This window comes from Rhinopithecus roxellana, chromosome 1 (assembly GCF_007565055.1).
Source record: "Rhinopithecus roxellana isolate Shanxi Qingling chromosome 1, ASM756505v1, whole genome shotgun sequence".
NCBI lineage: Eukaryota > Metazoa > Chordata > Mammalia > Primates > Cercopithecidae > Rhinopithecus > Rhinopithecus roxellana.
In genome coordinates, this window is record NC_044549.1 from 179,278,610 (window position 1) to 179,292,082 (window position 13,473).

General features: G+C 40.4%; 1 protein-coding gene across 1 annotated transcript in view; it reads left to right on the forward strand.

The window, feature by feature from the left end:
* Positions 1 to 13,473, forward strand: part of NEK11 (NIMA related kinase 11) — a 321,378-nt gene that overhangs the window by 112,444 nt on the left and 195,461 nt on the right. Inside the window, exons 7-9 of the mRNA XM_030933708.1 lie at positions 819 to 968; positions 1,062 to 1,140; positions 3,510 to 3,595. Coding sequence (XP_030789568.1) covers positions 819 to 968; positions 1,062 to 1,140; positions 3,510 to 3,595 — 315 coding nt within the window. The remainder of the gene's footprint in view (positions 1 to 818; positions 969 to 1,061; positions 1,141 to 3,509; positions 3,596 to 13,473) is intronic.

Here is a 13,473-nt window from a genome sequence, read left to right on the forward strand (position 1 = left end):
CATGAAAAGGAAAACCTGGACAGCTACATAATTCATAAAGTCCATAAGATAAAAATAATTCATTATTCAGGAGAAGTGCTATTATTTCTTAATACTAAGCTCAGACAGGAATTTCTCTTTCAGTTTTTTTTTTTTTTTTTTATGATGTAGAGTTATTTAAAATATTGTCCTGCTGGTTTAGAGGTTATTGATTTGCATGGTTAATCCAAATCAGTGTTGGACTTATCTAGAATTTTAATATTCTGTTTCATACTCACCATAGGAGAATTATACATTTTAATGTGGGCTTCAAGTAGCTGCTCTTCCATCCCACTTGCAAATGGATTATATTCAGAGAATAATAAATAATGCCAGTTTCCTTTTAAAAATGCTTGGATACACATTAGAGGGAAGGTTAGGCTGCTAAATTAAAATTATATTTTGCATATATAAAATTATCAAACTGCCTTAGGAAGATAATCTTCAGCTGCATTTTATTTATTGAAGGCTAATTCAAAAAATCCTTACATTGATCAAATACTTAGAATCTTTACTATGTGTGAGCATGTTGTTAACTCTTAGTCTGCTTATTCTTTGATAAAAAAGCTGTCATTCAGACTTACTTTTTGCTTTATTCTTTCACTTTTTTTTTTTTTTTTTTTTGGTAAACATGTATTTAAATGGAAAAAAACAGTATGAAACTGCAGTTTTTAAGTCAACTACTGAGTGCATGTTTGTGCCTCACAGCCAATGCCCCAACACATCTGAGGTTTTGTATGATGAAAAAATTTAAAATAGGATATTTGTTCCTTGTTTAAATTCTTTGACTTTGTCTTCAGGTCACTGGCATGCATTTTATATGAGATGTGCTGCATGAATCATGCATTCGCTGGCTCCAATTTCTTATCCATTGTTTTAAAAATTGTTGAAGGTGACACACCTTCTCTCCCTGAGAGATATCCAGAAGAACTAAATGCCATCATGGAAAGGTATAGAAATAAATATGTTGTCACAGAAATAGTTGAAAATTATACTTATATTTTAGTTCATTTGAAAAATAATTTTCTTTTTAAACATTACAGCATGTTGAACAAGAATCCTTCATTAAGACCATCTGCTATCGAAATTTTAAAAATCCCTTACATTGATGAGCAGCTACAGGTATTTAAAATGAAAGGGATTCTGCGAAACAGGTATTAGCATTTATATACACATTCCATGACTTGAAGATATGCAGAGGGGATACGATGCAGTAAGAATCAACCAGAAAGGAGGAAAAAGGTCAAAAAGAAGCTGAGAGGCTGAGGCGGACGGATCACAAGGTCAAGAGTTCGAGACCATCCTGGCCAATGTAGTGAAACCCCGTCTCTACTAAAAATACAAAATAAAATAAAATAAAATAAAATAAAATAAAATAAAATAGCTGGGCATGGTGGTGCGTGTCTGTAGTCCCAGCTACTCAGGAGGCTGAGGCAGGAGAATCACTTAAACCCAGGAGGGAGAGGTTACAGTGAGCCGAGATTGTGCCACTGCATTTCAGCCTGGTGACAGAGTGAGACTCTGTCTCAAAAATAAATAAATAAATACATATTTTAAAAAGCTGAGAAAAATAGTAGTCAGGACAATCTCTTTCCAAAATAAGGTGTGTGTGAACTCCCATTCCCTAGTGCCATTGAAAATGAGAAGTGAGGGTTCTGATTTTATGCCAAAACTCAACATCCGTCCTTGGAGCCCTGTTGACAGATCTTACCCAAACACTTTGTAACTATATCCCTGCAAGGACAAGAATATGCTAACAGAGAATACTAAAATCTAGGATTATCATTGAGCATTTATAATTCCAATACTTTTATTATATATCTCAATAATACTTTTTAATGATTAGCTAAGTTTATTTTGTTTTCTTGTAAATTAGGAAATGTGATATAGAGGCCGTGTCTCAGGTATTAAGAAAGCAGCAAATGGTCCCCTCTAAAGAGGACTTTTGTTTGTTTGTTTGTTTGTTTTTAACTTCTCAGTTAACTTTTAACAATACAAATCCCTGAGGCAAGTTTCCTCTGTAATTTCATGTGTAACTTTAAGAAGAACCACAAAATGGTCATCCATCTTAAAAACTGTGCTTACCTTTTCATCAGTGGGGCATGTCCCAAATCCAAAGGAAGCAAAGGTGATAAATGATGTGTACTTATTAGTTGAGTGCTGGGCACTGTGCTGACACCAGGGGATGCCAAAATGAAAGGAACAGATATGTTTCCTGTCCTTTTGAAGCTTGACTAGTGAGAGAAACCAATAACCAAGAAAAAGTAAGGATGTAAGTAACATATAAGTATATGCCTAGCACTAGGAAGAAAGTATAATAAACAAACAGGAGTAAAAATAAGGGAAAAAGGAAGGGCTTTGGTGGTCAAAGGAGTACTTGACATTTCTTTACCAGCGAGCCAATGGGAAGCAACCAGCCATGTAAAGAGCCTCAGAAACAGTGTTCGAATCACAGGGAATAGCAGGCACAAAGGTCCTGTTGTGCCTTGGAGGTAGATACAGATGGGAGGCTTCTTATGCAAGCATACGCTCTCAGGGAAGCCCATGCGGTCATGGGGAAGGCAGGACAGGAGAGAGGGGGGCAGGCTTAGGTTTCCTGGTACTTCATCTCTCCTTCTATGAAGGCCAAATGGGATCCAGTAGAACCTGCAGGTGGTCCTCTGAAAAAGAGCTTCATATGCTGGTTGTGGGGACCAAAAACACACTGAAGAGGCTGTGAGCATTCAAAAAAAAGAAAAGGGGTCAAAAGGTATTCACAGGGATCTGCTGGGACCAAGACGAGGCAAGTGAGCCCCTTGACTCTGGGGCAAAATTTAAGGGGACACTAAAAACTCACAATATTTTAAAAGTAATATTTTAAAAATCCAGATTAATGCTTAAAATCCCAGGTAACAAGATATTAACAGTTTAAAGAAAGGATCCAGCAGGGCCAGGATTAGGGTGAGGCAAGTGAGGTGAAACTGTGTAAGTTCAGGGTTGGATCCTGTCTTTAAAGTTTTGCTATTGTATTCTTTATAGTTTTTTGACATTAATTTTGGTTTTTAACAATAATATTCATTAAAATTATTTATCTTGGTTACTGAGTTTTTTGGTGTCCTCTTAGATTTTGCACTTGAGGTATCTCACTTGCCTAAACCTTGCACTGGCCCTGGGGGTGTGGATACTGTCCTCTACAGTCTGGGAGGTTGGAAAAAGCTTGTGTCTTTTTGTAGCTGAAAGTAGGCCTGCCCATGACTGGCAAAAGGGAGTGAGAGAGCAAGCAGTGCAAGATGAAGCTGGAGAGACAGGCAGGAGCCTGACCCTGCAAAACCTTATTGGAAAAGCTACCATGTAATTTTATGGGACCCAGGAAAAAATAGCGTGCTTTGTTCTCAGGCTCCCTGCCATGGTCAAAAGTACCCCAAATCTGAAAAGATACTTGGTAATTTATTCCCTTTCATCCCGAAAGAGGAGCCTTTAAGGTATGTCAGGGTTGTTGATCTTTTTTGCAGCACCTAATGTGTAGACATTCAGAAATGACTCTGGAAGACAAGAATTTGGATTGTCAGAAGGAGGCTGCTCGTATAATTAATGCCATGTAAGTAATTGCTTTGTTTTTAAAAAGCCCATCGAGTATAAATGTTGAATGCATTTGTCTTTAAAAATCTATTAGCACTAAACTGACTGCATGGAGTATCCTAGAATTCACTTAAGTCTTGCCAAGAAATTAAGGAGCTTCAGGAACTTGGTGTTCCAAAGCCCTTTACCCCAGGTGGTAGCAAATTGAAATCATAAAAGTTTAAACCACTGCACAGCTTACAGATCTGCAGGGTAGCTCTGCAGTTGCCTTGCAAGGATATAGAGAAGTTAATATCCCAAATATTTAGTAACATTTATGCTAATGCCTTCCATAATAACCATAAATGGCTTTCACATGTTGTTTGTTTGATGTGAACTGGCAGAGTATCTATTGACAAGAGAACATTGTGAAGTCCTGGGACAATTGAAAATAAGCCGAAATTCACTTTCTTGAAATATACATTCCTTCATATAAGAACTAAACAATGTATTTCCCAAAGAAACAATTATTTCCTGATCTAACTTCTCTCTCCTACCTCGTTCAAAATTTTTGTTCTATAACTTGCAAGAACCCAGAATACTAGGTTCTTATGTTTTGGGTTTTTGCATAGTTGTACAGTCATGAACGACTGTAGTATACAAGAGGTGTGCAGGACAGTGGAGTGAAAACAGAAGCCCTCAATAGGCTGCTCTAGCACAAACATACTCCTCCAACACCCAGTCCAATGTTTCTCAACTCCACCATGTTTGCTTTCCATCTTCACTTTCAAACTGAGGAAATTTGCATGATCTCCAGTTAAGATACACTATATACCACAGGGGGTAAATTTTTAGGCATGTTCCTAATAACCTTGTTTTTATGGTTTATTATCTGCTATTTCAAGAAACATCGAAATTTCCAATTGTATTTTATTAACTAGAGATGTGAGAGTAGTAGGTATTTTTTAAATACTGGACTAGTTTTGTCTATCATTTTGTACTGCAGTTATAAAACTGACACTGTTTACAATTAACGGTGTTCTAGAATCCAGTTGTTTGGACAGTATTTTACATTATGAAATATTGACTTCAGATGGTCACTGCTATTTTTGAGATCTATGACTATGTTTCAAGGAGATCCATTGGTCTGACAAAATAAGAGATGTATATTCCTGAAAATTGAATGTCCTCTGGACTCTGTGGTCTGGATGGTGTCAGAGAGGTATTAGAACTGTCCTCAGAGGTCATTACAATTTTCTCATAGTGTTTGTCAAGGAAAGAGTGGAGTGCAAAAGGTCTTCTATACTATTGGGCCCTAACCAAGTCAGGAAGAGAAGCAAATGCCAGTGAGAATGTGGTTGGAGTTCTTTCAATGTGCCTTCCCTCTGAAGATTTTTAGACGTGTGCCAGTCATCCCTGTCCACCTGGCTGCCTCTCGTCAGCCGTCTTGCCCCCTCCCTCATGCTAAATTGTATTGACCATGTCTTCTATTCCAGGCTTAATACAGTAAATATTTTTTGCTGTGGCATGGTGTAGTGCTTACACAGATTAATAACACTCTCTCAATTCAAATTCTAGCTCCCAGGTAATACTCTATATTACCTTGGACAAGTTACTTAACCTCTCTATGACTAAAAAAAGTACCTACTTCACAGAGTTGCTCTGCATTTAAGTGAGTTAATTCATGTAAAGTGCTTATAAGCATGGGGTTATTACCTGCTAAAATGTTAGCCAATGTGATTATTTAGCCTCTTTTTCAGTTAAAGAAACATGCTTAACATTAATCATACATCGAAAGAGGTTTATGTGCTGATTGTTGGGATCAAAAACACTGAAGAGGCTGTGAACATTCCACAAAAAAAAAAGTCTAAAGCTATTCACAGGGATCTCCTGGGACCATGATAAGGCGAGTGAGGCCCTTGACCCTGTGGCAAAATTTCAATGGGACACCAAAAACTCATAATCAAGATCAAATTTTAATGCAATATTGCAAAACTCCAAATTAATGCTTAAAATCCCTGGTAACAAAATATTATTAAAAGTTTAAAGACAGGGTCCAGCAGGGCCAGGATCAGGGTGAGGAAAGTGAGGTGGAATTGTATAAGTTCAGGGTTGGATCCTGTCCTTAAAATTTTGCTATTGTAGTCTTTATAACTTTTTGAAATTAACTTTGATTTTTAAAAATAATTTTCATTAAAATTATCTTGGTTACTGAATTTTTTGGTGCCCCCTTAGATTTTGCGCCTGAGGTATCTCACTATCCTAAACTTTGTGTTGGCCCTGGGAGTATAGACATTGTCCATTACAGTCTGGGCAGGGGGAAAAAGTTTGTGTATTCTTGAACCCAGAGTGTGTTATTAATCTGTGCAATTAACCATGACACCATGCTACAACAAAAATATCTACTGTATTAAGCCTGGAATAGAAGACATAGTCAATAAAATTTAGCATGAGGTAGGGGACAAGATGCCCAAGTAGGTGCAGCCAGGTGGAACAGCTGCCGCTGAGGGACCAGGACTACTGGCACACTCCTAACAGATCTTCAGAGGGAACAACTGAGAGTGGCTGGAGAGAAGGCACAGAAACTGGGCTGAAGGGGGAGGAAGTTGGGAATCCTGCATGGGGCCACTGTACACCTGTGCACCAGGACCCATTCCTGGTCTCCAGTGACGCTGGGGGAATGGGTGAGTTGAACTGGCAGGGAGCAACCTACTCTTGCCACAGGCCTCTGGAATTCCAGATGCAGGAGACCCCTTGACCACCAGGGACACTTGAGTTGGTAGGGAGAGCTGCTTAGAGAAGTGGTAGGGGCAGCGCACCAGCCGATGTGGAGCCCAGAGTGTTTGGTGCTTGAGTGTCTGCAGCAGAGCATGGCCAGGGAGACCATCCCCCTAGGCTTGACTTGCTCCCATGGGAGACTTTAGACCCAGGGGAACTGTCAGGCCTGAACTCTGCAGGCAGTCTTGCCCATCAGAGGAGGCTGATCTGACCTGAGCACCCCTTGATCTTCTGGCCTCTCCTGAGGCCCAGCCTGACCATGCCTGCTTGCAGTGCAGCCGCGGGTACCCTAGGGGTCTACATCATAGCTCCTGTACTGCTGAAGAATCATGCCTGACTGGAGGAGAGATCCAGTGGGGAGACCTACTCCTTCCCCTAACTGCAGCTTCCCCAGGCTCACAGCCACACCCCTCCCCATGTTGCTTTTCTGGCATGTATATACATGGGCAGATTTTGACTTTCCTGCCCTGCCAACATGCATGTGCCCTGCTACTGCTGCTGACGGGAGTGTATCCCACCTCACCTCCCCTGCCATTGCAGTCAGAGCCTTGGCGGCACAAAGACAGCCAGCCCTGGCCCTGCCAGCACCCTGCCCCTGTACCAACAGTGCTGCCTAGAGTGAAACTAGGTGCAGAGAACAGCGGACCCTTCCCTGCCCTGACATGCACTCCTACCTCTGTGCATGTCAACATGCTGTGAACGCCCTGCTGCTGTGAACGCCCACAGGGAGACAGGCACCCTGACACCTGCTAGCACCTTTCCACAGCTGACAAGTGTGCACCCCTCCACACTGCCACTCCACCACCGCTGCCGCTGCTGGCACATGCAAGCAAGGATGGATCCTGCTGCCACCATCCTACAAAATGCTTTGGCTGGCACCACCCATCAGAGTGTAGTGACCAGCTGTCCAGGAGCAAATTGGGCCCCCCAGTGCAATGAGTTGACTACCTTGAGGAGCCAGAGAACAAAGTTGGGGCCCAATAACTCCCAGAGTTAGAGCGCACAGCCCAGAAGTTGGGAGCTGAGCACTGGCTGCCTAAAATTTTCCAGAAACAAAGCCATTCTACTGAATCCATCTTATACCAAAATCAAACTGTCAAAGTTATCGAATAGAATAAAAGGAAAAAAACTTCAAAGATTGAAGGAACTTCAGCCCACAAAGATGAGAAAGAGCCAGTGCAAGAACTTCGAGAACTCAAAAAACCAGACTGCCTTTTTTCCTCCAGGTGACCACAGTACCTCTATAGCAAGTGTTCTAAGCCAGACTGAGAAGGCTGAAATGACAGAAATAGAATTCTGTATATTAATAGGAATGAAGATCATTGAGATGCAGGAGCACATTGAAACACAATCCAAGGAAGCTAAGAAACATAATAAAATGATACAGGAGCTGACAGATGAAATAGCCAGTATAGAAAAGAATGTAACTGACCCGATTGAGCTGAAAATCACACTATAAGAATTTCAGGCCAGTCACTGTGGCTCACGCCTGTAATCCCAGCAGTTTGGGAGGCTGAAGTGGGTGGATCATTTGAGGTCAGGAGTTCGAGACCAGCCTGGCCAACATGACGAAACCCCATCTCTACAAAAATTAGCCAGGTGTAGTGGTAGGTGCCTGTAATCCCAGTTACCAAGGAGGCTGTGGCAGGAGAATTGCTTGAACCTGGGAGGCGGAGGTTTCAGTGAGCTGAGATAGCACCATTGCACTCCAGACTAAATGATGGAGTGAGACTCCATCTCAAAAAAAAAAAAAAAAAATGCAATCTCTAGTATTACTACCAGAATGCACCTAGCTGAAGAAAGAATCTCAGAGCTTGAAGACTGGTTTTCTGAAATAAGACAGGGAAGAATAGAGAAAAAGGAATGAACAAAATCTGCAAGAAATACGGGATTGTGTAAAAGAGATCAAATCACGTCCCTGAAAGAGGTGGGGAAAATTGAAGCAACTTGGAAAACATAGAAATATGTTATATAGAAACATAGAAATTTCATCCATGAGAACTTCCCCAACCTAGCTAAAGAGGCCAACACTCAAATTCAGAAAATGCAAAGAGCCTCAGTAAGATACTTCACAAGAAGATCATCCCCGGGACACATAATCATCAGGTTTTCCAAGGTCAAAATGGAAAAAAAAATGTTTCCAGTTTTTGCCCATTCAGTATGATATTAGCTGTGGGTTTGTCATAAATAGCTCTTATTATTTTGAGGTACGTTCCATCAATACCGAATTTATTGAGTGTTTTTAGCATGAAGGGCTGTTGAATTTTGTCAAAAGCCTTTTCTGCATCTATTGAGATAATCATGTGGTTCTTGACTTTGGTTCTGTTTATATGCTGGATTATGTTTATTGATTTGCGAATGTTGAACCAGCCTTGCATCCCAGGGATGAAGCCCACTTGATCATGGTGGATAAGCTTTTTGATGTGCTGCTGAATCCGGTTTGCCAGTATTTTATTGAGGATTTTTGCATCGATGTTCATCAGGGATATTGGTCTAAAATTCTCTTTTTTTGTTGTGTCTCTGCCAGGCTTTGGTATCAGGATGATGTTGGCCTCATAAGATGAGTTAGGGAGGATTCCCTCTTTTTCTATTGATTGGAATAGTTTCAGAAGGAGTGGTACCAGCTCCTCCTTGTATCTCTGGTAGAATTCAGCTGTGAATCCATCTGGTCCTGGACTTTTTTTGGTGGGTAGGCTATTAATTGTTGCCTCAATTTCAGAGCCTGCTATTGGTCTATTCAGGGATTCAACTTCTTCCTGGTTTAGTCTTGGAAGAGTGTAAGTGTCCAGGAAATTATCCATTTCTTCTAAATTTTCTAGTTGATTTGCATAGAGGTGTTTATAGTATTCTCTGATGATAGTTTGTATTTCTATGGGGTCTGTGGTGATATCCCCTTTATCATTTTTTATTGCGTCTATTTGATTCCTCTCTCTTTTCTTCTTTATTAGTCTTGCTAGCGGTCGGTGAATTTTGTTGATTTTTTCAAAAAACCAGCTCCTGGATTCATTGATTTTTTGGAGGGTTTTTTGTGTCTCTATCTCCTTCAGTTCTGCTCTGATCTTAGTTATTTCTTGCCTTCTGCTAGCTTTTGAATGTGTTTGCTCTTGCTTCTCCAGTTCTTTTAATTGTGATGTTAGAGTGTCAATTTTAGATCTTTCCTGCTTTCTCTTGTGGGCATTAGTGCTATAAATTTCCCTCTACACACTGCTTTAAATGTGTCCCAGAGATTCTGGTATGTTGTATCTTTGTTCTCATTGGTTTCAAAGAACATCTTTATTTCTGCCTTCATTTCGTTATGTACCCAGTAGTCATTCAGGAGCAGGTTGTTCAGTTTCCATGTAGTTGAGCGGTTTTGATTGAGTTTCTTAGTCCTGAGTTCTAGTTTGATTGCACTGTGGTCTGAGAGACAGTTTGTTATAATTTCTGTTCTTTTACATTTGGTGAGGAGTGCTTTACTTCCAATTATGTGGTCAATTTTGGAATAAGTGCGATGTGGTGCTGAGAAGAATGTATATTCTGTTGATTTGGGGTGGAGAGTTCTATAGATGTCTATTAGGTCCGCTTGGTGCAGAGATGAGTTCAATTCCTGGATCTCCTTGTTAACTTTCTGTCTCGTTGATCTGTCTAATGTTGACAGTGGAGTGTTGAAGTCTCCCATTATTATTGTATGGGAGTCTAAGTCTCTTTGTAAGTCTCTAAGGACTTGCTGTATGAATCTGGGTGCTCCTGTATTGGGTGCATATATATTTAGGATAGTTAGCTCTTCCTGTTGAATTGATCCCTTTACCATTATGTAATGGCCTTCTTTGTCTCTTTTGATCTTTGATGGTTTAAAGTCTGTTTTATCAGAGACTAGGATTGCAACCCCTGCTTTTTTTTGTTCTCCATTTGCTTGGTAGATCTTCCTCCATCCCTTTATTTTGAGCCTATGTATGTCTCTGCATGTGAGATGGGTCTCCCGAATACAGCAGACTGATGGGTCTTGACTCTTTATCCAGTTTGCCAGTCTGTGTCTTTTAATTGAAAACTGGCACAAGACAGGGATGCCCTCTCTCACCACTCCTATTCAACATAGTGTTGGAAGTTCTGGCTAGGGCAATCAGGCAAGAGAAAGAAATCAAGGGTATTCAGTTAGGAAAAGAAGAAGTCAAATTGTCCCTGTTTGCAGATGACATGATTGTATATTTAGAAAACCCCATCGTCTCAGCCCAAAATCTCCTTAAGCTGATAAGCAACTTCAGCAAAGTCTCAGGATACAAAATTAATGTGCAAAAATCACAAGCATTCTTATACAACAGTAACAGACAAGCAGAGAGCCAAATCAGGAATGAACTTCCATTCACAATTGCTTCAAAGAGAATAAAATACCTAGGAATCCAACTTACAAGGGATGTCAAGGACCTCTTCAAGGAGAACTACAAACCACTGTCAGTGAAATCAAAGAGGACACAAACAAATGGAAGAACATACCATGCTCATGGATAGGAAGAATCAATATCGTGAAAATGGCCATACTGCCCAAGGTTATTTATAGATTCAATGCCATCCCCATCAAGCTACCAATGAGTTTCTTCACAGAATTGGAAAAAACTGCTTTAAAGTTCATATGGAACCAAAAAAGAGCCCGCATTGCCAAGACAATCCTAAGTCAAAAGGACAAAGCTGGAGGCGTCACGCTACCTGACTTCAAACTATACTACAAGGCTACAGTAACCAAAACAGCATGGTACTGGTACCAAAACAGAGCTATAGACCAACGGAACAGAACAGAGTCCTCAGAAATAATACCACACATCTACAACCATCTGATCTTTGACAAACCTGAGAGAAACAAGAAATGGGGAAAGGATTCCCTATTTAATAAATGGTGTTGGGAAAATTGGCTAGCCATAAGTAGAAAGCTGAAACTGGATCCTTTCCTTACTCCTTATACGAAGATTAATTCAAGATGGATTAGAGACTTAAATGTTAGACCTAATACCATAAAAACCCTAGAAGAAAATCTAGGTAGTACCATTCAGGACATAGGCATGGGCAAGGACTTCATGTCTAAAACACCAAAAGCAACAGCAGCAAAAGCCAAAATTGACAAATGGGATCTAATTAAACTAAAGAGCTTCTGCACAGCAAAAGAAACTACCATCAGAGTGAACAGGCAACCTACAGAATGGGAGAAAATTTTTGCAACCTACTCATCTGACAAAGGGCTAATATCCAGAATCTACAAAGAACTCAAACAAATATACAAGAAAAAAACAAACAACCCCATCAAAAAGTGGGCAAAGGATATGAACAGACATTTCTCAAAAGAAGACATTCATACAGCCAACAGACACATGAAAAAATGCTCATCATCACTCGCCATCAGAGAAATGCAAATCAAAACCACAATGAGATACCATCTCACACCAGTTAGAATGGCAATCATTCAAAAATCAGGAAACAACAGGTGTTGGAGAGGATATGGAGAAATAGGAACACTTTTACACTGTTGGTGGGATTGTAAACTAGTTCAACCATTATGGAAAACAGTATGGCAATTCCTCAAGGATCTAGAACTAGATGTACCATATGACCCAGCCATCCCACTACTGGGTATATACCCAAAGGATTATAAATTATTCTACTACAAAGACACATGCACACGTATGTTTATTGCAGCACTATTCACAATAGCAAAGACTTGGAATCAACCCAAATGTCCATCTGTGACAGACTGGATTAAGAAAATGTGGCACATATACACCATGGAATACTATGCAGCCATAAAAAAGGATGAGTTTGCGTCCTTTGTAGGGACATGGATGCAGCTGGAAACCATCATTCTTAGCAAACTATCACAAGAAGAGAAAACCAAACACCGCATGTTCTCACTCATAGGTGGGAACTGAACAATGAGATCACTTGGACTCGGGAAGGGGAACATCACACACTGGGGCCTATCATGGGGAGGGGGGAAGGGGGAGGGATTGCATTGGGGAGTTATACATGATATAAATGATGAATTGATGGGTGCTGACGAGTTGATGGGTGCAGCATACCAACATGGCACAAATATACATATGTAACAAACCTGCACGTTATGCACATGTACCCTAGAACTTAAAGTATAATAAAAAAAAAAAAAAAGAAAAATAATGTTAAAGGCAGTTGGAGAGAAAGGTCAGGTCACATACAAAGGGAAGCCCATCAAACTAACAGCAGATTACTCAGCTGAAACCTTACAAGCCAGAAGAGACTGGGGGCCAACATTCAACATTCTTAAAGAAAAGAAATTCCAACCAAGAATTTCATATCTGGCCAAACTAAGCTTCATAAGCGAAGGAGAAATAAGATCCTTTTCAGACAAGCAAATACTGAGGGAATTTGTTACTACCAGACCTGCCTTATAAGACCTCCTGAAGGAAGCACTAAATATAGAAAGGAAAGACCATTACCAGCCACTACCAGTATACACTGAAGTACACAGACTATAAGTGACACTATAGAGCAACCATACAAACAAGTCTGCATAATAACCAGATAACATTGTGATGGCAGGATTAAATCCATGCAGATCAATACTGACCTTGAATGTAAACAGACCAAATGCCACAATTAAAAGGCACTGTGTAGAGTCGGATAAAGAAGCAAGGCCCAACTATATGCTGTCTTTAAGAGCATCTCACATGCAATGGCACACATAGGCTCAAAGTAAAGGATGGAGAAAAATCTACCAAGCAAATGGAGAATAGAAAAAAGCAGGGGTTGCTATTCTGATTTCAAACCAAACAGACTTTATACCAACAATAATCAGAAAAGACAAGGGCATTACATAATGGTAAAGGGTTCAATTCAACAAGAAGATCTAACTATCCAAAATATACGTGCACCCAATACAGGAGCACCCAGATTCATAGGGCAAGTTCTCAGAAACTTTTTTTTTGAGACGGAGTCTCGCTCTGTCACCCAGGCTGGAGTGCAGTGACCAGATCACAGCTCACTGCAAGCTCCGCCTCCTGGGTTTATGCCATTCTCCTGCCTCAGACTACCAAGTAGCTGGGACTACAGGCGCCTGCCACTTCGCCTGGCTAGTTTTTTGTATTTTTTTTTTTTAGCAGAGACGGGGTTTCACCATGTTAGCCAGGATGGTCTCGATCT